General features: G+C 45.2%; 1 protein-coding gene across 3 annotated transcripts in view; it reads right to left on the reverse strand.

The window, feature by feature from the left end:
- Positions 1–893: 893 nt before the first annotated feature.
- Positions 894–25850, reverse strand: part of WIPF1 (WAS/WASL interacting protein family member 1) — a 58608-nt gene continuing 33651 nt past the window's right edge. For 2 of the 3 annotated variants that reach the window (XM_074829154.1, XM_074829155.1), the window contains 7 exons: positions 19012–19100; positions 16289–16418; positions 13720–13896; positions 11691–12455; positions 8872–9084; positions 7095–7208; positions 894–5783 (listed from right to left, as the gene is read on the reverse strand). In XM_074829154.1, coding sequence (XP_074685255.1) covers positions 5728–5783; positions 7095–7208; positions 8872–9084; positions 11691–12455; positions 13720–13896; positions 16289–16418; positions 19012–19062 — 1506 coding nt within the window. In that variant the 5' untranslated portion in view covers positions 19063–19100 and the 3' untranslated portion in view covers positions 894–5727. Of the gene's footprint in view, positions 5784–7094; positions 7209–7318; positions 7343–8871; positions 9085–11690; positions 12456–13719; positions 13897–16288; positions 16419–19011; positions 19101–25850 lie in introns of all 3 variants that reach the window. The other variant, XM_074829153.1, reaches the window with a different exon arrangement.

Consider the following 25850-nt stretch of genomic DNA (forward strand, 5'->3'; position numbering starts at 1 on the left):
ACCAAGATCTGCAAACAAAGGTCTCTCAGCCTGCTGAGCCAGCTCCTTTACAGTTCACACACTCCCAGCCTCTGCCCTCCATCATGGCTCTTCTATTTATATAGCCCAGGCACCGGGACCGGTGGGCTTCTAGGCTACATCTCAGCTATGAGTGTTGGTGGCCTTTTAATAAAGTTGAGGTCTTTGTCCCAGTCAGACTGTAAAATGAAAGTTATCAACAAGCAGTCCCCATAGATGTCAAAGGATCCACCATCTGTGTGAGACTAAACCTGCTGAGTTACAGCACAGAGATTTTTAGCTCGGCCTTTCAAGTGACTTTTCTAATTTCTGAGAAGCTGGAAGTGCAGCCTGAATTTGAGCCTCCTTTGGACTTTCATCAAAGTGATGAACCTGGTCCAAATTATCTGAAAAGGTTAACATCCAAGATCAAGAACAGGGCTCCAAAGTCAGGAGGGTTTCATTTGTTTGATATTCTCTGGCAGCCTTCTGCCTACTGAGTGGAAATAAGAGAAACAAAAATCTGTGCTTAACTAGTGATGTTCCATGTCATTTCCCCATGGCAAGTGCCTACCTTGCCTTGTCAAGAGCCAATGCCCACAGCTCACACAACAGCCATCTTCAAGTACGGCGTCACTGACCACAGATTTTCAATCGCTCTTTATCCTAAACTCATTATTTCTCCTTATCTGCAGGTGTCTAATCTTCACTGTATGGAGGCCCAAAGTCCTCAGAGCATTACTGCCGTGCTGCTGCGCAATGGCAGGCAGGAGGGGAGGAGAACAACCCGCCCCAGCTCCCACCAGGCTCACTGTTACGCTCCTGCTAAAGCCGACCTGTGTTTCTGTCAAGGAAGCAACCGTGGTTGTTCTCAATGTAATGATCTGCACCGCCAGTTAAATAAAAGTAAAATTTATTTGGCATAGGACAGAAAAATAAGGAGAACAAAATCACATACAAAATAAATGTTAAGCAAAAAAATATTCACAGACCTAGATTAATATTTTATAAAAAGCTCAAACTTTAAGCATCTGATAAAAACATGTTATTTTCTGCTCAGCCTATGTTTTAAGTTACGTTTCTCTCTCATAGTCTTGTGTGGCTTTGGAAGTCCAAATTTAGAGGTCTTCCTTAGCATGCATTAGTTTACACTAAGGAACATTTATCACAGACAAACTGTATTTCAAAATGGCAACATACTGAAGGGCTACTCCCTTTTTTATGACATGCAGTTTCCATTTTTTTCTTTTCTGCCTACCCACCTGCTGCATACTCACTCACTGAGAACACACACATGTGCCTTGCTTCTGCTGAGTAACTCCAACACTCCCCTTCTTGCCAGTGCCCCAGGTTTACATTTTAACTGAATGGTCCAGACACTTCCACCTTACAGGCTACAATATCCCTGTTTTCTCCCAGAGCACATAAAGAACCATTCCATGAACTAGCTACGCTTAATGTAGATATCTCAGGTAAGAGATTCTCCTTATTGTCTTGTGAATACCATTCAAAAGGTAAAAGTTCATACAAGATATGTTACACAGAGTCAACGTACCGCCATAACAGGTTGTTTGCACCTGACTGTGAGACAATGGTGTTCATGCTATTGTGATGTGGTATTACACACGTGCACATTTTATATCGTAATTTGTACTCTAGCACTGATAGTAACATTCAGCCAATTGGTTTTTATTTCCTTGAGCGGTCTTCTCCTTTCCAGCGTCCTGTGGATGAGGGGCCCTCTCTAGGTCTCTTGACATTTGACATTCTGCTTGAAAGAATCCCAGTTTGATCATTCAACTCGATTCTTTGCTTCAAAGGCAAAAAGTACCCTTTCTATTTCCTTATTTCTGCACAAAAAATTGTTGTGTTAAAATATACGTGAAGCATGACAGCCGTTTAGTTCCCTCATCCTCTGCTCCAACAGAGACCTACTTCTACAAGTGACATGTAAACAGCTGTTGCTGCAAGGAGAAACTACTGTCCATTTTTTAAGTGACAATTTAAGGAACTCCTTTAATAGTTCAGTCTTGCAGAAGAAAAAAGTCATTCTTACAATTCTTTTAGTGTCGGGAAAACAAGAACTTTGCGACCTTATTTAAGAAGTAGTTCATTACAGAAATACATGCTTCCTGAATCACAAGCTGAGCTTCCTTTAACAACTCTGAACACTAATTACTGTGACCTCTTCTCCCAATGGCTGCTGTAGAAAGTCATAACAGACATAACGTGCTTTTCTTCCAAAAATATCAGACATTATTGTCACATGGTACAAACGTTATTCCCATTTTATTTACTGACTTGGATTAAACAAAAATGATCATCCGTGGCCGTTGTCACACAATGCGAGTCTTAGTGATGACATAAAAAGATCGTTTGAGGTGCGAAGGTTTATAATACAATGCCATTGAAACAAACCCAGTAAATTTTATATGCAAGCAGTGAATCAAATTTAGTCTTCTAATAACCTGTGCAACCACACTGAAGTCAGCTGAGCCATATGGACAGAAGCGTGAGACACTGGTTTTGGGAAAGGATTGAATTTCCAGAGCAATACATCAGTTGATTGTAAGGCTAACCAGTGCCTGCTTACACCTCACCTAAAGACTGATCCAGTAGTCCCTCCATATACTGAGCTCAATCTGAAGTTAGCAGACCAAGCACGTTACAACAGCAGGACTTGGCTCAAACACTGTACAATGCTACTGTCGGCACTATTTACATCAGGACTTTGAAGAGACACGCCTATTAATTTTTCTAGTGAGACACAGAAAAGTTGACTAAAGAAGTCATAAGGCACCATTGATTCAATCTGGTTTGTATTTTTTTTTAACACTTCATAGTGAAATAAATACTTTAATACTGATCATATTGTAAATAGCTACTGATATATGAAGAAATATATTGAATGATAAAATGCTGCATTGTTCTGGAATATATCTAGGGACTTTTATAGCAAAAGATATAAATATTAAAGTTGTTGTTGGGTGAAAAAAATACCTCTTTCTGCATTGTTAAGCTGTTTTACATATATGCCAAACATCCATTCTGAAGGGGTTTCTATAGTACAAAGAAGTGCTAAAACCCAAGCAGCTCAGGTTTCTTGGCTTCTTGACTGAGGGCCTTTTACACAGCATGTTTTAAAGTGAGACTGAAGCAGGTTTGCCAGGTCTGGTAGTGGTCCAGAATTTCTGGTCAGAAAACCTTGCTCAAAAGATCAAATACAGGATATTTTGAATGATGCAGAGAGTTGATAGAACAATGTGCAGCATTTTCATTTCACTTACTCAATGTAAAACAGTCATGCTGGAAGCAGGTAAGTTACAAAAAAGGTATAGTTTCTGGAGGTTTTATGTTTTTTGGCTGCATAGCTATTTGGATATTAAAAAGATCTGGCAGGTCAAGGTACTGAAAATATTGTATTCTTAAATTCAAAATGTTGTTCCTTAGAAAGTTATAAGTGCTTCAGTTTAAAAACATGAATACAATAATTTATCCTTTAAGTTATTATCCTAAAAATCTTATTTGGACTCCTATTCACATAATAATATCCCAAAGAGACAGGCACTTTAAGTGATACCCTTAAAATACATACACAAATTCAGTATTGCGCTCGGCTTGATCCCAAGGTGCACCTGTCACATGGAGGTCCCACTAATATCTGTTTAAGAAACTCTTACAGCCACGATCCTGCAATTAGATGTAGATACATCCCTGCGCCTGCGCATTTAATTGCAGGTTCAAGACCATAAATAGTAACTTAAAATAGGTCATTAGATATAAAAATGTAAAAAACAGGTACATAATCAAATGCTATCACAGCTAACAAGATTTTGTAAACAAACACTGAAAAGGCCAAATTAAATTTGATCTGGCCAAATCCAACTGTCTCATCCCCTTCACTGTGACCAGGCTGCCGGACAGAAAGGGGATCTGCCCCTCCAAGCCCACTGACAGAGCAGAAAGCCCTCACACAAACACTTCAGTGGGGTCCAGACTCTCTTCAGCTAAATTCCCTAGATTTTCAAGGACTGACCTCATTCTAGCCACAGAGCGTACTAAAGATCATGTCTCCCATGTTAGAGAAACATTTTCTTAACCTACATAACTAGCTTTTCATTTTTTTCTTCTTTTTTTGAGCAATGCCCTGTGGAGCATGGCTTCTGATACAGGCTTGGCAGGGATCCCAATGAGTACGCTGAAGAAACAGAAACTGTTGAGACAGAGGAGAAATTTTTCAGAGCTAACCTTCAAAAGTCCAATTAACAGAGCTATCATTCAGCAATATTTCAAATTCAGAATGATAATCTTCCTCTAATTTTCAAAGGCATTTTATGCATTTAAATCCATTTGTAAAATGCACTCATACAATGAACTCTTTTCTCAAATACAAAATACAAGAGCCATTAAACATATTAACCAACTGTCACAATGTTAGAATACTTTACTTTCTCTTCCGTTAAAGTAAGCCTTGCAGCTCTCTGTGGAGACTTCTTTCAGCAAAGTGTGAAAGGACAGACTTCATGGTAAACTCAGAAGGCCAGATCTTCCCATTTCTCTTGAACCAGTGCAGACAGCAAATTTTGGAGCTGATCCTCCCACTTGAACACACAAACCCCCGACCTCCTTCACTACATCAAAGGGCTTTCACTTAACACACATTTTTGAACTCAGCTGCTCTACTGTAACACAAGTCAAATACAATCTCTCTGAAACTTGTAACCTAAGCCCCAGGAAGTTTTCTAAGTCAAACCCCATCATTTAATTGTACCAAAGAAACAACTGGAAAGCAGTCTGTGGAGCACTGATGTTAGCAATGCTTTACAGGAGCCTGCAACTACAATAATTGCTGCATTTGCACCAAGACTGCTTTCTGAGGGCTCTTCGCATGTAGTCTCAGGTAGAGGGCATTACAGTAATCCAGGACACGGGTGACTGTGGGCTGGTCCACATCAGAATAGGAAAGAATTAGGTGACTAAAAGCATAGCTATTAAAAAATGAGGAAAGAGGGATTAAAAAAAAAAATAAATTTATGCCGCTGAATTCTTCACTTGTGCTTTTCTTTGGAAGATTCTCCACAGATAAAAACAAGGTGAGACACACTCCATCCTCAGGGCGGGATGTGCCATCTATTCTTTAAAATAAGATTTGCTCGGCTAAGCTGAAGTGAAAAGGTTTTGGATGAACTCTTGGTCACCATGTAGTAGGTCTATGGCTTGCAGAAGCACATGGGCCAAGTTAGGCATGCAAAGAAGGATCCAGGGGACTCTTGGCTACACTGTTTTCCCCAGCAACTGTTTTTTAAACAGAAAATAGATTGTACTTTATCATTCAAATAATACAGCCACTGTACCCAAAGTGAATGAAACAGCTTTGTGAATGACACAGCTTTGTTCCGGCTCTCATTAAATTCAAAGCCAGACCTCCCATGAAGCTCTCAAGGGGACAGGGCTGGGCACGGTAAGCATGATGCACGTATGTTGTGTATGGTCCACAAAATGTCTTTCGTGACAGCCTGCAGTATAAGCAAATAAAATTGATAGCTTTGAGCAACTATAGTTCATAAGCTGCATCTATTACTTCTGTAATAGAGACTTAAGTTTGTTCCAGCTGACAAGCCAAAAGTGGAAACAAAGCAAAACAGACAACTTTCCAATGATGTGGACAGGAGAGGTGACTTGAAGGAAATCTGAAAAAAGACATCGCCCAAAGATGGGCCAAAACCCATTTCACCTTGGTATAGGTGGAAGGGGGGGTGCACCTCTTTCTTTTCGGCCAGAGCCACCTAAAAGAGAAAGTAAGTTTTTTGTGTTACTCCTGGTTTCTTTTAAAGTGGGAGTTTACATCCAAGCCATTAATTCAGTAACTGGTGAAGATCTACTCATTTTCTTGCCTAGCTGTTTTACTGAAAAGGCTTTGTAGAGTTTCTAGTTAGTTTATTAAACAACATCAGAACGTCAAACAGTGCAAAAGAAAGTTTTTAACTAATGCTATCCCCAAATGTCTGGAAAGTGTATGTATTTTAGTCCTTTGTTCCCTTCTCAAAAGGATTGACAGCTCTTGTTAGCCTTACTATTTTATGCAAACACAGACCTCCTCAGTGCAACTTGCAACACATGCAAATTTCAGTGAAAGTGGCAAGCTCTAAATACAGTCACATTTCAAAGCTCTTTATGTTTTTCCCTACATGAAGATTTTCATTGCAAACTCATGAAAGGAAACATAAAAATTGCATATATTACTTTGCCCTTCTTTGTGGAGTAATACGAATGGGATGAAAGCTAACAGGGCAAAGTGAAGGATTAGAAACTAACAGGAATTTCTGCTCCAAACCAAAACCTCAGCATTTGGAAACAGGAGGGAGGGACAAACATCTGAAGGTACAGATGATTACAGGATAACTGTGAGCCTCCGATGTCACTGGTTGTGAAAGAAGTAAATTGATTCTTGGGTGTATCAGGCAAAATACCACTAATGAAGATAGGAAATGTTTATGCTGCTGTTGAGACCTGAACTGGAACAGCATGTAACACTGATTGGAAAAGACAAAATCAAACTGAAATATATACAGAAGTAACCGTGATGATCAGAGAACATAGCTCGGAAGCAGAGTCTAGTACATCCGGATTTAATCAGCCCAGCTCTCCTCTCAAAAGCTGAGAGGAGGATATATATGACTGTTGTCTTAAAAAATATTAGGGGTTTAACACACCAAGGAGGGAGGATAACTAAGCTCAAGAATGATGTTGGCACAAGAATAAATGAGTTGTGCATGAAATTACATGGGAAATGAGAAGGAAGTCCTAGGAGATTTTGTGGTTCTGTTTGCCTGTAGCAGAAGGGCTGACTATAATGGCAGAGGTGGTCTCTTACAATACATGTTCCAACTTAAAAACCAAGTAATTCCCCCCTCAAATACAAGTTTAAGAGGACTTGTGCCTGTGAACCTGTATTTAGCTTCTTCTGTGTGGTGGGGAAGGGTGACCAGGATGTTAGTCTGAGAAGTTTTGAAACCTCAGCATTCATTCTCCTCCCCATCCACATTGTTTTTAGGATGACATGCTGAAATTCCAACAGCAGAGGTGGACAAACTTACCTCTACTTTCATTTCTTGCTAGTTTACTGGGATAACTTCTGTTCACGGGTACATATGGCTCTGGAGGTGGCAAATCAGATATAGGATGAAAAGAAAATCTGCTTTCCCATTCATCTGAAAAAAACCCCACGCAATTCACTCATTAGTTTTGTGACACAGCTTCAGGAAAGTAAACTGACATTAACAGCATGTTTAATACATGTTTTATATTGAAAAATGCTTACACAGCTGCGTATTGAACCAGCATCCTATTGGGAAATCAGAGAAGAAGATGCTTTAGGTTTGTTTGAGAATGAAAAATCTTATTAACTTTAACTCATCGCTTAGCCAATTTAACACAAAATCACAGCTCAGGAAAATGTGCTACGTTCCCTTCCATGTATAACAGATTCATTTTTTTTAACACACACACACATATACATGTTACCAGAAATACACAGCATCTCCTACTTCAGAACAGCATTTTGTTCCTGGATATAGAATTTTTTGATAGTCACACTTTGTAGATACACAGAGTTCAAAAGCATCATTAAAAGCACACTGACCTATAAGCTGTGTTTTTACTTTCTTAATTTTTATACAGGAGAAAGAAAATTTGGGGCCATTGTGATAAAATTTATGATGACAGAGAAACCTGTACGTAACTAGTGTCAAAAATGGAAAAATACATCAGTTGAAACTCTATCTCTTGAGACTACAGGGGCCCTATTGATGTACTTACTGGGTCTACAGGATTCTAAAGAATAAAGCAAGCTGATCAGTTTCTTCACTGAAATAATAGGAAATGTTTAGAGAGTTCTGTTCTGCACTTGAATTTGGAGGCCCAAGGAACAAAGTGTGGGCTATCAAACTTTGTCATTTCTTCACTTGGTTGCTTCACGACTTTGCAACCATAACTTTCTTGCAATATTGTTATATTTTATTGCATAATGTAATGAACAGCCAAGTAAGTTTTGTCCAGCAGTTGTACATGTGGTTATTTGCTGAGATCCAGTTTTTCTACGTTTACTCGCAATGGTTGCAATTAGAAACCAGAAGCTGCAGGTGCTGAACCCTGCAAACGACTTGTGTAGGAAAAAATGTGTCTGTGACCCACCTACCTTATCTGATGTGTGAAGATGCTACAAAAGAGTAAGTTACAGTTTTATTTTCTGCTTACTTTTTCTAACCTTACAAACATCAGAAATACTAATTTTGGCCTCCCATAATTAGCTGAAAGATTTATCTGTCCTTTGCAAATAGAAAACAATTAAATAGAAAAGCACAATGAATCTTTAAAACACAGCCATCTTGGACCTCACCTTTTCAATAAATATTAGCAAAAAGAGAGATACTTGGCATTTTCAGCAGCATTCTGACAATCTCTTCCCTCATCCGTTTTTCAGCTTTCAGTTTTTGAGTCATCATTCTGACTTCCAAAGAGTCTTAGCGTAGCTACGGTTTGAATTCTTATGAGAGTCAGAACAATCCCCTTAGGCCTTATTTCTGCATTGTAGCAAAGCAAAAAAAAGACGAATACGTTTCTTTTTTTTAGTCTATTTTTCAAATGGTTACTTTGGAGACTGTATTGATGACTTTACAGATCTGCTCTGTGTATGGCATATTTACTCCATTCTTACTTAGCGGGGTTAATGGAGACCCAAATGATAGCTCTGTTGGTCAGAAGTCAAAGGTCTCTGTTAGAAACAAAGCCTCTATCCCAAACCTTTTTTGATGCGTTAAGGCCAAAAGCTGCTACAGTGTCTATCAAAGGCAAACAGCTGGGAGGATGGCTTACCATCACCTGCATCCTGGAAGCCGTTTCTCACAGCTGATGAAGGTGGTGGTGGTGGTGGCGGCGCTGCCGAGCCCGGCCGGTCGGGGGGAAGCGGCGGTCGTGGTCCACCTCTCTGGCTGTCCAGCCCTGCCCGGGAGGGCAGCTGGGGAGTAGCGGGCAAAGCCCTTGAAGTGCTTCCGTTCCTGCTTATGGGAGGAGGTGGTGGGAGGGGGCCTGGAGCAAGACGAGAGGCAAGCACACAAACACCATTTGCATCAGGGGTTATTCTGCCAGTGGTAAGCTGCTGCCTGCGTCCCACAGCCTCCCACTAACAAACTGGAGAGGGTGGGCTGGCTTGGGACCCTCAGGCCCAAGGGGCAATCACCCTCAGCACCCACTTCCCTGCTCTCCAGGGCTCTCTAGGGAGTTGGTGCTGATTGGAAGAGTAGAGATCAGGGGAGCAGGGTATATCTAAGCATAAATACACCTCAGTGCCCATATGCCCATTTCCCTCAGCTACAGAAGCCTCTGTGGAGGTGGTGGTCCTTGAAGCCACTTTTAAACCACTCTAAATTACATTGGCCACAATGACCAGAAGTTACAGTTGGAATTTGGGGTACTGTGGAGGTCCAAACCATAGCCCATTTCCTTTCCATGTACCACTGTAAGGCAAGAGGACCTGTAGCAGAAGAGCTCTGAGGCTCTGTCCATAGGGGTGGTCCCCTCTGGGTGTCACAGCCAGGGTCTGTGGTAGCACACAGGGGAATTCAGCCCAGGAGTTGCAGCATTAAGTAGCATAGCATCAGCTCGCTCATTTATAAACGTATGTGCTACACGCCAGGTTTTGGGGGAGTTGGAGCATTTCCACCTCCTGCTAAACTGGCAACAGACCTCACACGCAGACTGGCATTCCCAGTGCCTGTGCACTTGAGTAACTGGTGTGGTGACACAACAGGTCAAATACAAAGGCACGGCCCATGTAACACAGGACCAGGATTGTCCTGAGAGCAGGGGAAGGGCGCTTTTCCCGGAGGAGCGGGTAAATAAAGGCAAGAAAGCTGCTGCTGACAGGGAGAGAGGTACCCGTGGTTAGGACACAAGGAGATGAAGCAGAGGGTGTGGAGGGCTATGTGTGTTCAAAGGTCTCGCTACCTCTGTTTGGCACAGTTGGGCAACTATATTCATTTTTATGAAATGTTTCCTTGTCATGATGAAATCTAGCTACAGACGTGCATTTTGAAAAACAGAGCAGCAGATATTGTGTCTCTAGCAATAAGTTGAAACATGCTTTAAGAAACATGCTGTATTTTGTGGGGTTTTTAATCCCTCCCCCTTTTTTCCCCTTCTTTTTTTTACAAATTACTAAAGTTTGCCTTCAGGGAATGGTTTCTAAGAATGAGAAACATTTAGCAACCTTCAGAACAGTTTGCCTGCTCTCTCTCTAAACCTACCCAAACCCCGTTAATCTATACTGAATTGCTGCAGAATAGGAGTATTTATGTTTATAATTTATTGCTATAACTTCCTTCTACTTATTAAGCCTGCAGGAGAGTAGTACAGATTTGCTAAAACCATCTGCCTCAGAAAAGAGCCAACCAGGAAAGCACTGGTGGAAGCAAAGGCCATCACAGAAGAACCTCTTGGAAGCATCTGAATAATTGCAGACGCTCTCTGCAACTTTGATCCATGCTTCCAGCCAAACATGACAAAATTTCTCTGTTTTATTTACTGCAGGCTGCTCTGGCATTGTGCCATCCTTTGGGCTGGCAACCAGCTCCACAAAGCACTGTTTCGGGGCCAGTATTTTCTGTAGCTGCACGGCTGCTGCAGGTGCTCTCCTACAGGAGCTCCAGGCTGGTTCAAGGAGCTGGAAAGCAACACAGACAGCTGTCGCCTGTGGGAGCGCCCGTGACATTCAGCTCTGTTGTCCTGGACTGGGTGGGTTTGAAATGATTCCAGGTTTTTATTTCACAGGATGAAACAAAAGGCAACTCTATGGGGCTTCCCAGCCTTGCCTTCTGTACAATGTTTCTCCCTTCCCGATGTCACAGGGCCTGGATGTTTGAGCTGAAATTCCCTCATCTCCAAAGGGAGAAGCATCAGGTATTAAGAGAGCTGAGTTACGATGTGCAATTCTTAAAAGTTATAAACAGTAGTTGTCACAGAGGACAAAGTATATTATGAAATAACTTAAAGGAGACAGTTCTATTTTTAGTCTCATTTGAAATCTCCATAGGGTAGGTAACAACAGTTAGTCACGCTGTAACAACTGCCATTATATTTAACAACTGTTGGCTACGTCTTTTATTAAAATAATTTGTATTTGGCGGCAAGCGTTCGCGTCTGTCAACACGCGGGAGGTCGGGTTCTGCAAACTTTCACTGACCGAACGCCGCCATTACCTCACGCAGGTTGACTCAGGAAGGCAAATGCTGTCGCCTGGCAGCAGCTCGACAGAGCAGCCGCTGCGCGTCACGGCTCGGCCCGGGGAAACCCCCCGGCTGCGCCCCTTTGTCCTCACGGAATTGTAACGACGGTGGCCGGGATCTGCCCGAGGGCGCGGGAGCGGGGCGGGGCGCGCAGGGACCCGCCCGCCGCCGCCGCCACGCCCCTCGCGCCCCACAGCACCGCCGGACCCCGCGCGAGTCAGCGCCGGCCCGCCCCGGCCCCACCGCAGGGCCCCGGTTCCGGGTTACGCTCCTCGAGGCGCCGCCGAAAATCGCCCCTGCCCGTAAAGAATCCCCCCTTCATCCCGCCGCGCCCATCTGTCAGCCCCCGCCAAGCTCAGGACCCTCGGCCCGTCCCCCCCCCCCGGTCCCAGCGCCGCCCCGGCTCCCTACCTGACCGGCTGGGGGGGTCTCTGACGGGCGGCGGGGGCCTCTCGCTGGGCGGGGGGGGCAGGGGTCCGGCGCGGCCCCCCCCGCCACCGGGCGCCGAGGAGGGCCCCAGCGAGATGTTCCTCTGGGGCAGCCGCGGCATCTCGTCGCTGCCGCCGGGGACGGGCGGGATGGGGGGCGGCCCCGGCCTGTTGGGGGGCGGCGGGGGCGCCGGGGCGCCGAGGGCGGGCCGGGGAGCGGAGGGCACGGGCGGCTTGCTGTTCTGTGGCGGCGGCGGGGGCAGGGCCGCCTCCCGGGCGGCGGGCGGCCTGTGCCCGGCGGGGGGCGGCGGGGGCGGCGGTTTGTCCTCCGCCGGCCGGCCCGGGGTGGGCGGCAGCGGCGGGCGGCCGGAGAAGGGGGGCGCCGCGCTGGGGCCGGGCTGCCGGAGGGGCCCGGCCGACCCCGCGCTCCGGCTGCCCGGGAACGGCGGGGGCGAGGGCCCCAGGCTGGGCTGCCGGCTCACGCCCGGCACCGGCGGCGAAGCCCTGTTGTGCAGGGCGGAGGCGACGGGCCGAGGGGTGCTGGGCACCGGCGGTGGCAGGGCCTCGGGCTTGGAGCCGACGTCGGGTCTCGGCGGCGGCATGCGGCTCCTCTGCGGCTCGGGAGCGGAGGTCCGCGGCCCCAAGGGCGGCCCCGGGAAGCGCGGCGGGCCGCTCGGCGGAGAGAAGGGCTTGGCGGCTGCGGAGCGGCCTCCGGGCGGCAGGGCGGGCGGGCGGCCTCCCCCGGCATCTGCGGACACAGGAGCGGCGGTCAGCTACCATGGGACAGGGGCCTCGCCCCGCGGCTCCCTCCCGGGCTGCGGCGTCCCAAGGCCCTGCAGACACCGAGGGGCTCAGCCCCGGCGCGGGGCACACAGGCCTTCGGGGCTCGGCCCCCTGGAACCGTGAGCTGAGAGCACCGGGGAACCGCGCCAGAGCAGCGGGTGACATCCTGATAACGCTCAGGAGGGACGACTTGCGAGAGAGAGAGACCAAAGTGGCCACAAGGTAACACAACTGATGCAGCCGTCTCTCAGCAAGCAGTAACACGGGAAGGGAAGAAACGGTGAACAAGTATTTCATACCATCAACCTGAAAGCAACGAAATCTTAGCTTTTAAAGGGTATTTAACAGCAACAGTCCCGCAATAGGCTCTTTTTGGCCCTTTCTTGCAGCTCTTATCTAAGGATGTACTGCTGCACGTCAGGAAGAGGGCAGCCAGCCTTGCCGTTGAAGAAGTACTGTTCTGGAATGCCAGGAACTTTTGTATTAATGCAAATTCCCAGAATAGTCCGTGACAAAATAGAAAATATCAGCTCCAAGAGACTGTGTTGTACACATATGCTGAAAAATGATGTTAGTCTATAAAATATGTAAGGTTCATAACACCCTGCAGCCCCCATTGCCCAGTCCTCCTCCATCAAGTGTGCAATCCTATGCCCTTAACCTTACAGAACTCACTGGCCCCAGATCTTCGTTTCAAGGGGCACGAGGCTTCGGGCACCTGTTTTGCCAGCCAGAAGAACAGTGCATGCCCCAGACCAGCCTCCAACTGCAGTGCGCGTACCAGCCAGCTGGGATGCCTCATGCACTCCCTAAGTGGTAAAGCATGCTGTTGTAGAGCTGACGCAGATGTACTTTCCATTTGGAAAGTAGATCCTTTTTCCTGGTGCACAAGGGAGAATTAAGTTGGAATCCTCTTATGCTCCCCTCTGGTCCTGCACACCCACAGCTAAGGCAGGACCTAGCCTGCCTGACTGTACTTTGCAGGTAGCAATTCAACATTGCTGAGATCTTTAGTTTTCATCAGTAACTAGGAGGATGGGTGGAAAGAGGAGTCTCACTTCTCTCACACAAAGGGAACAGAATAAGATTCAAGCTGAAAATTAAATTTCCTAAGAGCCTAAGGTATTTGAAGACTTTTTCAGTCCCAGCAGGTAATTGATTGCAGTGCTACGACAGTTTTAAGCAATGTCATTTACTTTTTCACACTGGAACCGCAAGGGCGTTCTTACCGGCATCTCGACTCGCAGCAGATCTCAGCTTTGGCATTCCTGCTTGAAAAAGGCCTCCAAGGCCAGGTGGTCCACCACCACCGAAGCTGCCACCACCACCACCACCAAAACCCCCGCCGCTGCCACCGCCACCTCCTCCAAAGCCACCGCTGCCACCTCCACCAGGTCCCTTGGGTTCTGTTGGAAAAAGAAATGCCCCACGTTAGGCAGAGAAGCAAGACTGATCCTGCAAAGTTATCTCTTTCACTAGAGCAATGCTTTTAGCTGGGGAAGAATGGACAAGTTTTCAAAACACACAAGTCCTTGCTCAGGCTGGATCATCACAGCTACCATCACCACCACTATTGCACCATGGAAGAGGTGGTTCAATGAACACAGCCACTGCATTTTATTAAGCCATCACTTTCCTTTAGTCTGCTTTGGACTGGAAAGCAGAGAAACTCGCTATGGAGAATTTGGAACTGAGCACGAATGGGACCTCTCAAAAACATCATGTTGCCTTTGTTAGCATCTTTGTAGTTGCTTCCCATTTCTTCATACCTTTGCTCTTATCCTTCCCTTCCACTTCTCCATAAGCAAACCAAGAGACAGGGCAATCGGGAAGGAAGAGAAGGAAGGGAAGGAAGGGAAGGAAGGGAAGGAAGGGAAGGAAGGGAAGGAAGGGAAGGAAGGGAAGGAAGGGAAGGAAGGGAAGGAAGGGAAGGAAGGGAAGGAAGGGAAGGAAGGGAAGGAAGGGAAGGAAGGGAAGGAAGGGAAGGATGTCCTTCCTCTTGGAGGTGTCTCTGGTGATCACTTCTGGGAACGCGTAAAACTCTGTCACTATTGATGATGTTGCAACATATCTATTTATTCAAATACAGCCTGGTGGGGAAAGAGATTTAATTTCTGATTACTTTCCTGTAGGTCCTGAAATGCAGTGACAGGATCATTAGCTGCTAATTTTTCCAATAGGCAGTAATTATTTTATCAGCATCCCCCTCCTCTCCCATTTCTTTTTAATGTCAATATTTCTGCTGTGACAGCACCGAGATGCTAAAAGTAAAACGAAAGCATTTCCACAACTACAAATACAGGGAAGAGCCCTATTCAGAGCATCACTACAAAATGAGCAGGCTCACAGGTTGGGATATCTGTGGAGATCAGCTCTCAGATGACAAGGCTACATGGCTGAGGATCAGTTGCTTAATTTCTTGGCATCTCAATTTCCACAATTTTACATGGGTAAAAATTTCACTGACTTTAAAGTAATTAAAACCTGTGGATGAAAAGTACTTCTAATAATCCCACCCAGAAAAAAGAAGGAAGAATGTGTTTATGGGGGAATATTTCACATCATCCTTCTCTTTTCTTAAGCATGTTAGCTCAGTTCAGCTCTGACTCACATAGGGCGTGAACCTCTGGAGAAATGCTGCTACTATGGTTTAGTCTTTCATCATGATTTGTTAATTCATGTAAATAAGATAATAGGCCACATAATTTTAATCTTACTGTTTACCCCTCCTTTAATCCCCTTAATGCTTTTCTTCAGCTCATTACAATAGCTAGAACATGTAACTTTGCTTTCAGAGATAGTACTCAAGTGTTTAAAAACTAGGTACCTGGCTGACTGCAGGACTGTATCTATTTTTTTTTATTATTGTTCTTACTTGGTCACACTCCTTTGGGCATTTCCTTCTTTCTTCATCATCTTCCTATCACAGTCCAGCCTTTAATTGCATGGCCAGACCTGGACTGAGTTGTATCACATTTTCTCATCAGTCTGTAGAAGCGTTGTCTCTCCCTAGGCAATAAATGCTGTTCCTCTGACATAGCAGGCCCTTCCTTGGTCCTCGCTCTTCCCCTGTTTCTGTTCTGTCTTCCCAGTACTTTTGCTACACTGGCTTTTCCAGCCTCCTCCGAGATGTACAGTGAGACACAGCAGCAGCACAGCTGGATGGAGACCTCGTCTCCATTCAGGTAAGAGGAGCTGTTGTCTTGTGCCAGGGCACCGCTGGGCAGGCTGAGCAACAAAACTCAGCCAAAAAGATAACACCCCTGAGTCACTCCAGGAGTGGCAAAACTGCATGCAGAGTGATACACGGGTGGGGCTGTGGCTCCTGGCTCTAGTTTTGCTTTAAGGGGTATTGGGGCCATTAACAAGCCAATGCTGTCATGCCAGGGGTGCCTTTATTTTTCTATTGTTTATGCAAAAGTAGAGTCTGAAATTGCACTTTATTCTCTGTGCTCTCCTCAGTCCTTACAGGGGTTTTGTTTACCTTATCTGCTGCAGCTCCTCAGCAGAGCTCCTAGTAGGGTTTGCATAGTTTTCTGATTTAAGCAAATGAGAAAATGAACTGCTTTATGAGAGTAAGCAAACAAATTAACACTCACATTTCTTAAGCAGTACTTGATTCCTCAGCTGACTTAATTCATGATGAACAGAATTTATTTTATGCATGCCAACTTCTGGCATTTTATTTTACCTGCTTCTCTAATGGCAGTTCATCCGATGATACACAAAATTTTCTGCATTCAGATATGTAGAACCATTCCCACATACAGAAATTTCAACATGCAGAATCATACTTACTATCTAGAATCGGAGCACTTCTGTCATTAGTAACAGTCTTCTTTAGTTTTTTTCCTTTGGTAATATCAGATAATAGAGCATTTCGCCCTGCTTGTTCTGACCTGCTTAGGGATGGCTTTTCAGTATTTGCCTGCAAAATAAAATTAAAAATGAGGTGGCAAAATAAACCTCAACTTCTAGCTACAGGGTCCTGCTCAGATATGGTAGTTACTTGAGACCTCCATTTCTGTTTTAACAGCACTGGAGTGGGTAACATGGCACATCTGATTCTGTGAATGATGTTAGAGGTGAATGACGTTTACAGGCTTTGTTACTGAGTTGAGGCCCCAAACACTGCTGCTATTCTAACCCACACTATTCACTGGAAAGAGAACACTTTTATGTGAATTTGCATTTTTTTAACTCAAGATTTAGAGTCTCTGATTTTTTAAAGCCAAGGTACATCTGTGGCAAATTGTCATTTTGGACACTGAACAAGAACAGATTACCCACATAATTTGATTACACAAAAAGGTGGACATTCTTGAAAGTTGTAGTGAAAACTCCTAATATACAAATTCTGGATAAATGGAGCTTTATCTGCTATTTTAGTTTTGATAGAAATGCTTTAAAATGGCAATCACCACTTCAACAATACAGACCTCTTCAAACAAACCCAGTAAAACCTTTAGATGCATGAGGTTTGTCTCAGTGGTCCTCTCTTTTCAATTTATGTTTTGGTGACACAGTTTTTCAAGGAAGAACAAAAAACCTCCCAAAACATAACATATATGCACACACACACACGTATATATGGTTATTGCTTCTAGGAAATGGTGGTTCCTGAAAAGCTTTCTAACTTATCAGATCAGTATTATGGAAATTTCCTGAAAGGGGGTGAGAGTTGCCATGGAAGGACCAAGCACAGAGTCTGTATTTTGCTTGTCATGGAAAACGAGGGAAAGGCTCTTCAGCAGCACAGCCCAACTTATCTGTGTAACCAGCTAGGCTTTTGCTATGAAAGCATGTGAGTACTTTACAATGGCATTTCAAGAAGCCTTTTCTTTCCTGTCAATGAGGTGACTGACTGTTCGAGGGCAAATATAGCACAAGCTCTATTGCAGCCTAGGCTGACTTAAGTCAGGTCCAATGTCATCTCACCCATCATGCTGTGCCACCAGTGGATCCTGTGCTCTGATACCACAGGCTGGCTGAGGGAGCTATGCTGGCTAAGAACTATCCTTACCAAATTTAAACAATTGGATTGATTTTTTCCAGCTCAGGTCATATAAGTACTAGGGTAGAACAGGGGAAAAGGTGGGAGTACGTGGCTGGAGGAAGGCAATTCCCCTGACTTAGACAAGCTGTTGAGGAACTGTGCCTCTCCACCCAGGATCCCTACATCAGGTCAAACCACCAGTGTGGGAGGAAGAGGAGAATGGAGAGTCAACATGGCTAGTGACATCCGTATGGGCACTGGGAGGGAGTGGAAGTGATGGTCCCTCTTGTAGGATCAATCATCAACTGTAAACAAAATGTCAGATTGCTTTCCCCAAATGTCATGCATACCCTCGTCCGCACCTCAGTGTCTCTGGACATCCTGCTCAGTATACATACATAGAACGGTTTGAGTTGGAAGGGACACTAAAGATCATCTAGTTCCAACCCCCTGCCATGGGCAGGGACACCTTCCACTAAACCAGGTTGCTCAAAGCTCCGTCCAACCCAGCCTGGAACACTGCCAAGGAGGGGGCAGCCACAGCTTCTCTGGGCAACCTGTGCCAGTGCCTCAACACCCTCACAGGAAAGAATTTCTTCCTTATAGCTAATCTAAATCTGCCCTCTTTCAGTTTGAAACTGTTACCCCTCATCCTATCCCTACACTCCCTGATAAAGGGTCCCCTCCCCATCTTTCCTGTAGCCCCCTTTAAGTACTGGAAGGTCACTATAAGGTCTCCCCAGAGCCTTCTCTTCTCCAGGCTGAACAACCCCAACTCTCTCAGCCTGTCCTCATAAGGGAGGTTCTCCAGCCCCCTGATCATCTTTGTGGCCTCCTCTGGACCCGCTTGAGCAGGTCCATGTCCTTCTGATGTTGGGGGCCCCAGAGCTGGACACAGCACTGCAAGTGGGGTCTCACGAGAGCAGAGTAGAGGGAGAGAATCCCCTCCCTCGACCTGCTGGCCACACTTCTCTTGATGCAGCCCAGGATACGGTTGGCTTTCTGGGCTGCGAGCGCACATTGCTGGTTCATAGTCAGTTTTCCATCCACTACTACCCCCAAGCCCTTCTCCTCAGGGCTGCTCTCAATCTGCTCATCACCCAGCCTGTATCTGTGCTTGGGATTGCCTTGATCCATGTGCAGGACCTTGCACTTGGCCTTGTTGAGCTTCATGAGGTTTGCACGGGCCCACCTCTCAAGCCTGTCAAGGTCCATCTGAATGGCATCTCTTCCCTCCACAGCTTGGTGTCGTTGGGAAACTTGCTGAGGGTGCACTCAATCCCACTGTCCATGTTGCCAACAAAGATGTTAAACAGCGCTGGTCCCAACACCCACCCCTGAGGAACACCACTTGTCACTGCTCTCCACTTGGACATCGAGTCATTGACCACAACTCTTTGAGTGTGACCATCCAGCCCATTCCTTATCCACTGAGTGGTCCATCTGTCAAACCCATGTCACTCCAATATGACAAGCAGCAACAGAGGACAGTGTATATGGTACCTGTGCCTCCTGCAAAACTTACCAGGGCCAATGTTGGGGGTGGAGGGGGAGCTGGAGGGGGAGGCACAGGCATGGTGGAAGGCTGAGCTCCGTCTGGTCTTGCTGAGAAACCTGCACAGCAAAACACAGAAAACACACAAGTCCCAGGGATTAATAAATCTTAATAAATAAATTTATACTCAGCTAAAAAGCATCCTTGCAGCTAACAGGTTTATCTGATACATTTTATAAATCTAAATAATCTGAAAAAGAACTTCATGTTTCATTGTATGGAAATCAGCTACATCCTTAAATAGGGATTCCCTACATGATCCCCACTGCCATACAAACTCATAGACATCCAGTTTCACACACATACACAACCATGCATTGCTGTGGCAATGCACAAAAATGCAGTAATAAAATTGAACTCTGTTTAATCCAACAATCTTGTTCCTGTGAAAGTACTTCAGGATAATCCCACAGTTATACCATCAACCCTTACTTCAAGAAGGCACCAACTCTTTAAGATCATACTCAGAAAGAGATGCTAACTTTTCAAAGCCCTTAAATTGCTGGACGATCACTCCCCCCCCCCAGACTATTATGGGTAGAGTGGAAAAGCAGAGCTCTGGGAAAGATTCATGCTTCTTCCTTTCTCCCTGCTTGCTCTGAAGACTCCAAGCTCCATCATCATCACCTCTGAATACACCTTCCTCCTCCTCAGGAGTAGCACACACAGTCAGGCTCTATGTACTTTCCCAGAGGAGGAAGAGCATGCAGACAGCCTGGCCTCTCAGCCACAGGCTGCTGTGGAGGGAAAAGCTTGGCTGCCAAAGCTCAGCCTTCCCCAGGCTTCCCCGCCAGTGACCATGCTCCTGCTTTTTCCCACCCCAAACATAACTTCCAACCTAGAGCAATCTTAGGAGGGTCACACCTGAGATATAAAACTTCATTGCAACGAAAATATTAAATGAAAAAAAAAAAAGACAGACAAGCAATGAGGAATTTTTTTCCAGTCACAAGGGCTTTTTGTGGCATTCCGGCACACTGCTCGCTGGAACTGCCTATCAGAAGCTCTGGGGCTTTTCTAATGGTGCTATGGCATTTCAGCATGTGCTTTGCTCTTGCCCATTCACTTGAGCCAGCTGTAGTAACAGTGATTTGCCACCATTTATACAGTGTTTGCACAAGACAGGTAAAACCAGTGGGAATAGGAATAAGGGTTATTCTCCAGACAACCCCAGGCTGACAGCTGAGGTCCCCAGGGCAGTTATTTACAAGAATACACAGCTCTTACTTTCTGAAGTCACTTAATTGTTTTAGATAAAACCAAGGCGAACTGTAATAGCACAGTATCTGCCAAATCAGCTTCTTACTAGGTACAGTACCCTTTACAGTTTAAATGAGTATTAGGAAAATGTTCTGAATGGAACAAAATGGTATTTGCAGCGAGGGTTTGAGGTGCGTCACCACCTACAAAGTCTGTAATGCCTCTGAGATGATCCATGATATGTGTGTGAGAAAAAAATGGTAAGACGTACAGATTTATCTCATCAGATGCTCATGCTTCAAAAGAATTATAATACAGCTATAAACCCCCACACACAAAAAATTGCTGAGCTACCCTCCTCAGAAGAAACCTTTTCTGAAATAAGACTTTAATAGATTTTGTCTAAAATTTCTAGGGAGGAAAGGGTTCGGAAAGGAGTCGGACACATCACCCCTAACTCTGGCTTACTCTCTAGAAAAAAATGTGGAGTTCAAAGTGGTGTGAAGCACTACCACTGGCTCTAGTGTTTGCAGGTTTTCTTCTCCTCTACTGCAGAAACTGTTTCTCTTTCTGGTTACTGCGAAAGAGCAAGCAGAGCAGAGGGGAAGCTGGTGGACAGACTGGCTGACAAAGAGGAAACTGCACGAAGCCAAGCCTACGCAGCGCTGTGCAAACACATGCGTTCACAAAGTCCTGCAAACAGACCTGCGTGCCCTCATCAGTCCTCTGGTGTGTTACCGCGCATCTCACAGTGTCTCCTGAGAAGCATGAGCTTCACATTCAGAGGATCTGCTTGAATCATTATATTCCTGTCTTCCATATTTCTAACTCTCAGTTGTTGCATAAAACTCTGCACAAAGCCCTATCCTTTCCTGATCTGCTTATCCTAAATGCAATATTTGAAATCTGAAGCCTATTAAAAGCACCAAGACTAATGCTGCTTTGTTCTTCAGCTTCCTGTTTAAAAAAATAGTCAACAGGAAAATTATTTCTTACAGCAGACCACAACCATCCTGTTTCTTAACACAGTCTTTTCACAGCTGCAGTTGTCTCTAGTGTAACTGTGCCATTAGGTTATTTCACCAAGCTTTTAACTCCTTCAACTGATTAAGAAGAGAAATTCTGCTCTCTGCACTGCTTTGATAACAGGCCAAAGCAGTCTGGATAATGCGCCGTGAAGTCTCCTCGGCACTCCATGTGCCACGGGAAAGTTTCTGGAGCAGGCAGAAAAAAGTTTGGTTTGATATAAGACTTTTAAATGAATTCCTTAAGGCAGCTCAGACCTGAATGCAGCAAGTGAGCCAGCTGGTCTATGAAGTGCTTTCTCTAAAAAGCAGTGTTTTTTCAAATGCTGTAACTTGCCTACCTCCCTGTCAGTTAAGCGCTTGCTTTCTGCATGCTTGTGTTGCTCTGTTCTACCTTTTTTCCTTTTAACTGGGTTGTTTTAGATAGGCTTCTTAAGGAGTTGGTGGGGACAGAGGGGAAGCAGGGTAACTAACACTTGAAGTCCAAGTTCTCTAAGGGGAAGCCACTACCCACAGACACATCCAGCCTCTCCAAAACACTCCCTGCACACATTATTTGCAAAGAGGTAAAAGAGAAAAAGGCACTGGGTGCCCCCTCTTTCCCTATCCCATCTTGCAGAGGGATGACATCCTCTGACGTACCTTCCATCCCCAGCTGCACACTAGCTAGTACCTCCTCTGGTAGTGAAGGGCTTTCTTAATGAGACAGGAGTGGAAGTTAGGTACGCAGCTGTACACTGGTGAGCCTAGCATTTAGCTACTGCTGAACAAGTCCTGTAGCCCCCAGGGCAGTTACCAGGGGAGTCTGGAAAATGATATTTTGGAACCACAGGACAAGGTTCTGTAATAGGCCAAACTCAGGCAGAACTGGCTTGAAGTTTAACCCAAGCATCCTGCAGAGCTGTTTACTCATTATGTTCTAGAGTACACACGTCCTTTAGGAGCCATCAGAAAAGAGATCATATGGCATGACTCAGAAACCCGTGTGCCCACACACAAAAGTATAATGCGCACGCTTACAGAGCCAGTAAAACACCCCAGTTTGTCAAATTTCAACTTAAAATGTAAGTGACAACACTGCTTCACTCCTACTTTTGCCACACTCTGACTCTGCTCCTGCTGCTGGGAATTTCAGAAACTTAAGCTGAAACTTTGCAGCAAGAAACAGCACATCTGCCTTTGAAGCTCTAACTCACCCTTGCTGTTTGGTTGTTAGATTTTGTACAATCTATTTCTTTGTCTGACTTTTTGTAAGCAAAAAAAACGGCGCTCTCTCGATTTTTAAATTTGATCACTATAAGCCTGTAGGAGGAATAATAATGTACTGAAGATATGCAGTGACCTGGGGGCTTGTCCCCACAGCACAGCACAGTGCTGGGGCTGACCCTTGGGTTGAGCAGCGCCTCTCGGGCTGCAGAAGCAAAGCAGCTGAATCAGCACAATGCTGAACTTGAATTCTGCAGCAGCACTGTTCATCACTAATTCGCAGGATCTGTTTTGCACAGAGCCCAGAGATGTCCTAAAATGTTAAGTGTAACTCTCCAATTAGAGGAAAACAGATTACTGTCCTATACTTGAGCAAGGGACTCAGTTCATTATTTTTTCTTGGTCAGTGGGAAAGAGCTGGATTTAAGAAATGGACATTATGTTCAATTACTAACAGCCGATACTATAAAATACCTGAAATAGTAACCGATCCACCCAGCAATAAATTTTACCTACCAAATCTGTTAACAACCAAGTTGCTTATAATGCTTGCTGCTGCCACATGTTGAAAAGGAACCAATTCTGAAAGACGAAGGCTGAAGGCATATTGGTACTTTGAAACCCAAGACATGTGTCCTTGCCTATTTTCTAGGCAGTAGTCTAAATTGTCACAGCTTTTAAGAAGCTATATGGAAACACCACATCTAGATGAGCATTGGTGGTGCAGCAGAAAGGATTACAGGAACGAACCCGTGTACATACAGCACAGCATCGGCCCCTGAGCCCCAAACACAAAGGTCTGTACTGTCAGCCACAGGAAGGTTTCCACAGCTGGCAGCAGCGGCTGTCCCGCGGTGAGGCAGGCGCCAGCAGCGCCGTGCACACTGCTGCTTCCTCCGCAGGGAGGTCCAGCCCCACTGCCATCACTGAGCCGGCACCCCACCGCAGGCCTCGCACTTGCCCTGCTGCACCGCCCCGGCTACAACCCCCGTGCCAGGGCGGCCTCCCCGCAGACCACGGGCAACCTTCCCCAGAGGCGTGGGCACACATCTGCTGCCTTTTAAGAAAGCTACCCCAGCCATTGCAAACGAGATGCCCCAGAGCTGCCCACCTAATCCCAGGTAGAGCATACAATCAGACATGCATGAGGAAGCCCTGATTTTTGCAAGCTGCCAGGCACACCCAGCAGTCACTACCAGAAACGGTATTAAAATACTATGATATGCCACACATCACAAGAAAAACTAATTTTATTTAAAAGCCAAAATAGAGGAGAGAGAAAGCATATGCTGCGTTCTGCAAAGAGCCCCTTGCTTCGCAAAGTAATCCATAAAGAGCAATAAGCAGAACTGGCACTAAACTGAATTACGTGAAACACAAATTCTGGGCATTTCAGATTTAATTTAGTACTTCAGAAATCATTTCAGGAGCATTACAAATGCTAAAAAAAGAAATGTGATATTTAACGTGGGATGGACAGTGCGAACAACTAGACTGCAAGTGCACTGTTTGCATCTAGTCAGCCATTTTGAGCTGCTTTGAGGTGCCCCCTCTCAAACATATTGAGTCAGAGGCAGACAGACAGCTCACTGTGGTTAATCATTTCCTGCATGATTAATTTCCAAGCAAAAAAAGAGGAAGGAACGAACAACTGCAAAAATAAAATAGAATTGATAGAACTTAAAGGGGACAAAACCCGAAATTGCCAATTGAAATGCTGATTGGCCCTCTATGCAAAAAGACCCAACTTCCAAACCAGTATTGATTTGGCTCTTTCAAAAAGCATTACTAATTAAAGGGAAAATTTTTAAAAATCTGAATTTGAGGAAATTGGGCTAGGTTATCAAGTACTTTAGTAAGGCAGCTCTCAAAACAAGAATGACAACTAACTGTAAACACATTACAAAGTAGCTGGAAAATCATTTAAAATCAGTTTCATACAGACCACAGTATTTTTTCATGAGCTGTTTTTTAAGAGAGTACAGAACTATCAAACTGTTTTGATAAAAAAATACTACTGTGATGTGATGAAATTTGTTCTAGTCCCCCTGCTCCCCCTTCCCTTGGTGGACCCGAATCATCAGTAAGCCTACACTTCCCACCTTCCACCACTGTGTCCTCCAAAGGCCAGAGGGGCTGTCTGCATTGCCAGAGTTGGTGGGGGCGTGCAGCAAGGTGTGAATGAGAGCTTTAGAGGATGCTGAAGACACTCCTCCCATGCAACACCATGCTGGTAAATCCCATCTGAAAAAAATCAGGTATTTTTCTTCTTCCCTTGTTAAAGTTTCTAAATATGTAGAAACCTATAAATAAGTATACAGATAGACGGTTTGAAGCTGCTAAAGAATTCAACAAGGGCACCAAACCAAACCCAGTAAGGCATGAAGCTACTGAATATACTGAAAAGGAATTCCCCTACAGGGTGAAGAAAGAATATTTAGGAGACTCTGGCCTCAGTCACTCACACATAGAGGAGTGAAAAGCCTGACAGGCACTAGAGTAACCCAATACAAGTTCTAATTGAAACACAGGGGGGCTGCTGCATAACTCAGCAGGAGAGCCTGGATTTTCCTCCTCCTAACTGGGGTAAACCTTTCGAAGCTGAGGAGCTCCAGAGGAAGGAAATGGCACTTAAACGTTACTCTCAGTATTTTTGCGTCCTTTAACATCAGTGACTGGTCTTTTAAGGATGGTTTCTGGCTGAAACGACACTCCTTTTGGAGCAGGGATTACAAGACTTTGTGGCCCAAGAAAGGACATTACAAGGGTGTAAGAACGCAAATTGTCCTATCCTGTCTGAAGGAAGCTGTGGTAGCAAAAGGAGGCATTAACATTTCACCCTTAAAACCACTTGCAGAGAACTGGACAGCCAAAAGAGAGACCAACAGAGGAGAAGTTACTTCGGATGCATGAGACCCAGGGAAATTCTGGGGAGCTGCCACTGCCAGAGAGAGGAAGGCAACTTTATTGGGGACTTTTCACATTTCAAAGAAACTCTCCACAGTACCTGAAATGAGTGGTATGAGTATGACTTTCCACCCAGACTGAAAAATACCACCCTTACGCAAAATGCCAGGGCAGAGAAAGTGGCCGGTACCAGTGATGCTGCAGAGCTCTTGCCCAGACCCCGAGTCAGAGCTTCTTTTCTCTTTCCACAAACGGCCTTCAGAGAGGTGACAGATGATAAGCTTCATTCACAGGCACATGTATAAAGCGGATGAGGTCTATGTAGCCCCAAAGTAGATCAACCTGAATGACACACAGGAGCTGGCAATAACAGGAAGATCTGCCACGGGGAACTGCACCTTTACAAACTTGATAGTGACCGACTTGGGGGATGCAACGCCATCCTGCTGCAGTCAGGGGCCACAAAGGAGA

Source organism: Strix aluco, chromosome 6 (assembly GCF_031877795.1).
Source record: "Strix aluco isolate bStrAlu1 chromosome 6, bStrAlu1.hap1, whole genome shotgun sequence".
Lineage (NCBI taxonomy): Eukaryota > Metazoa > Chordata > Aves > Strigiformes > Strigidae > Strix > Strix aluco.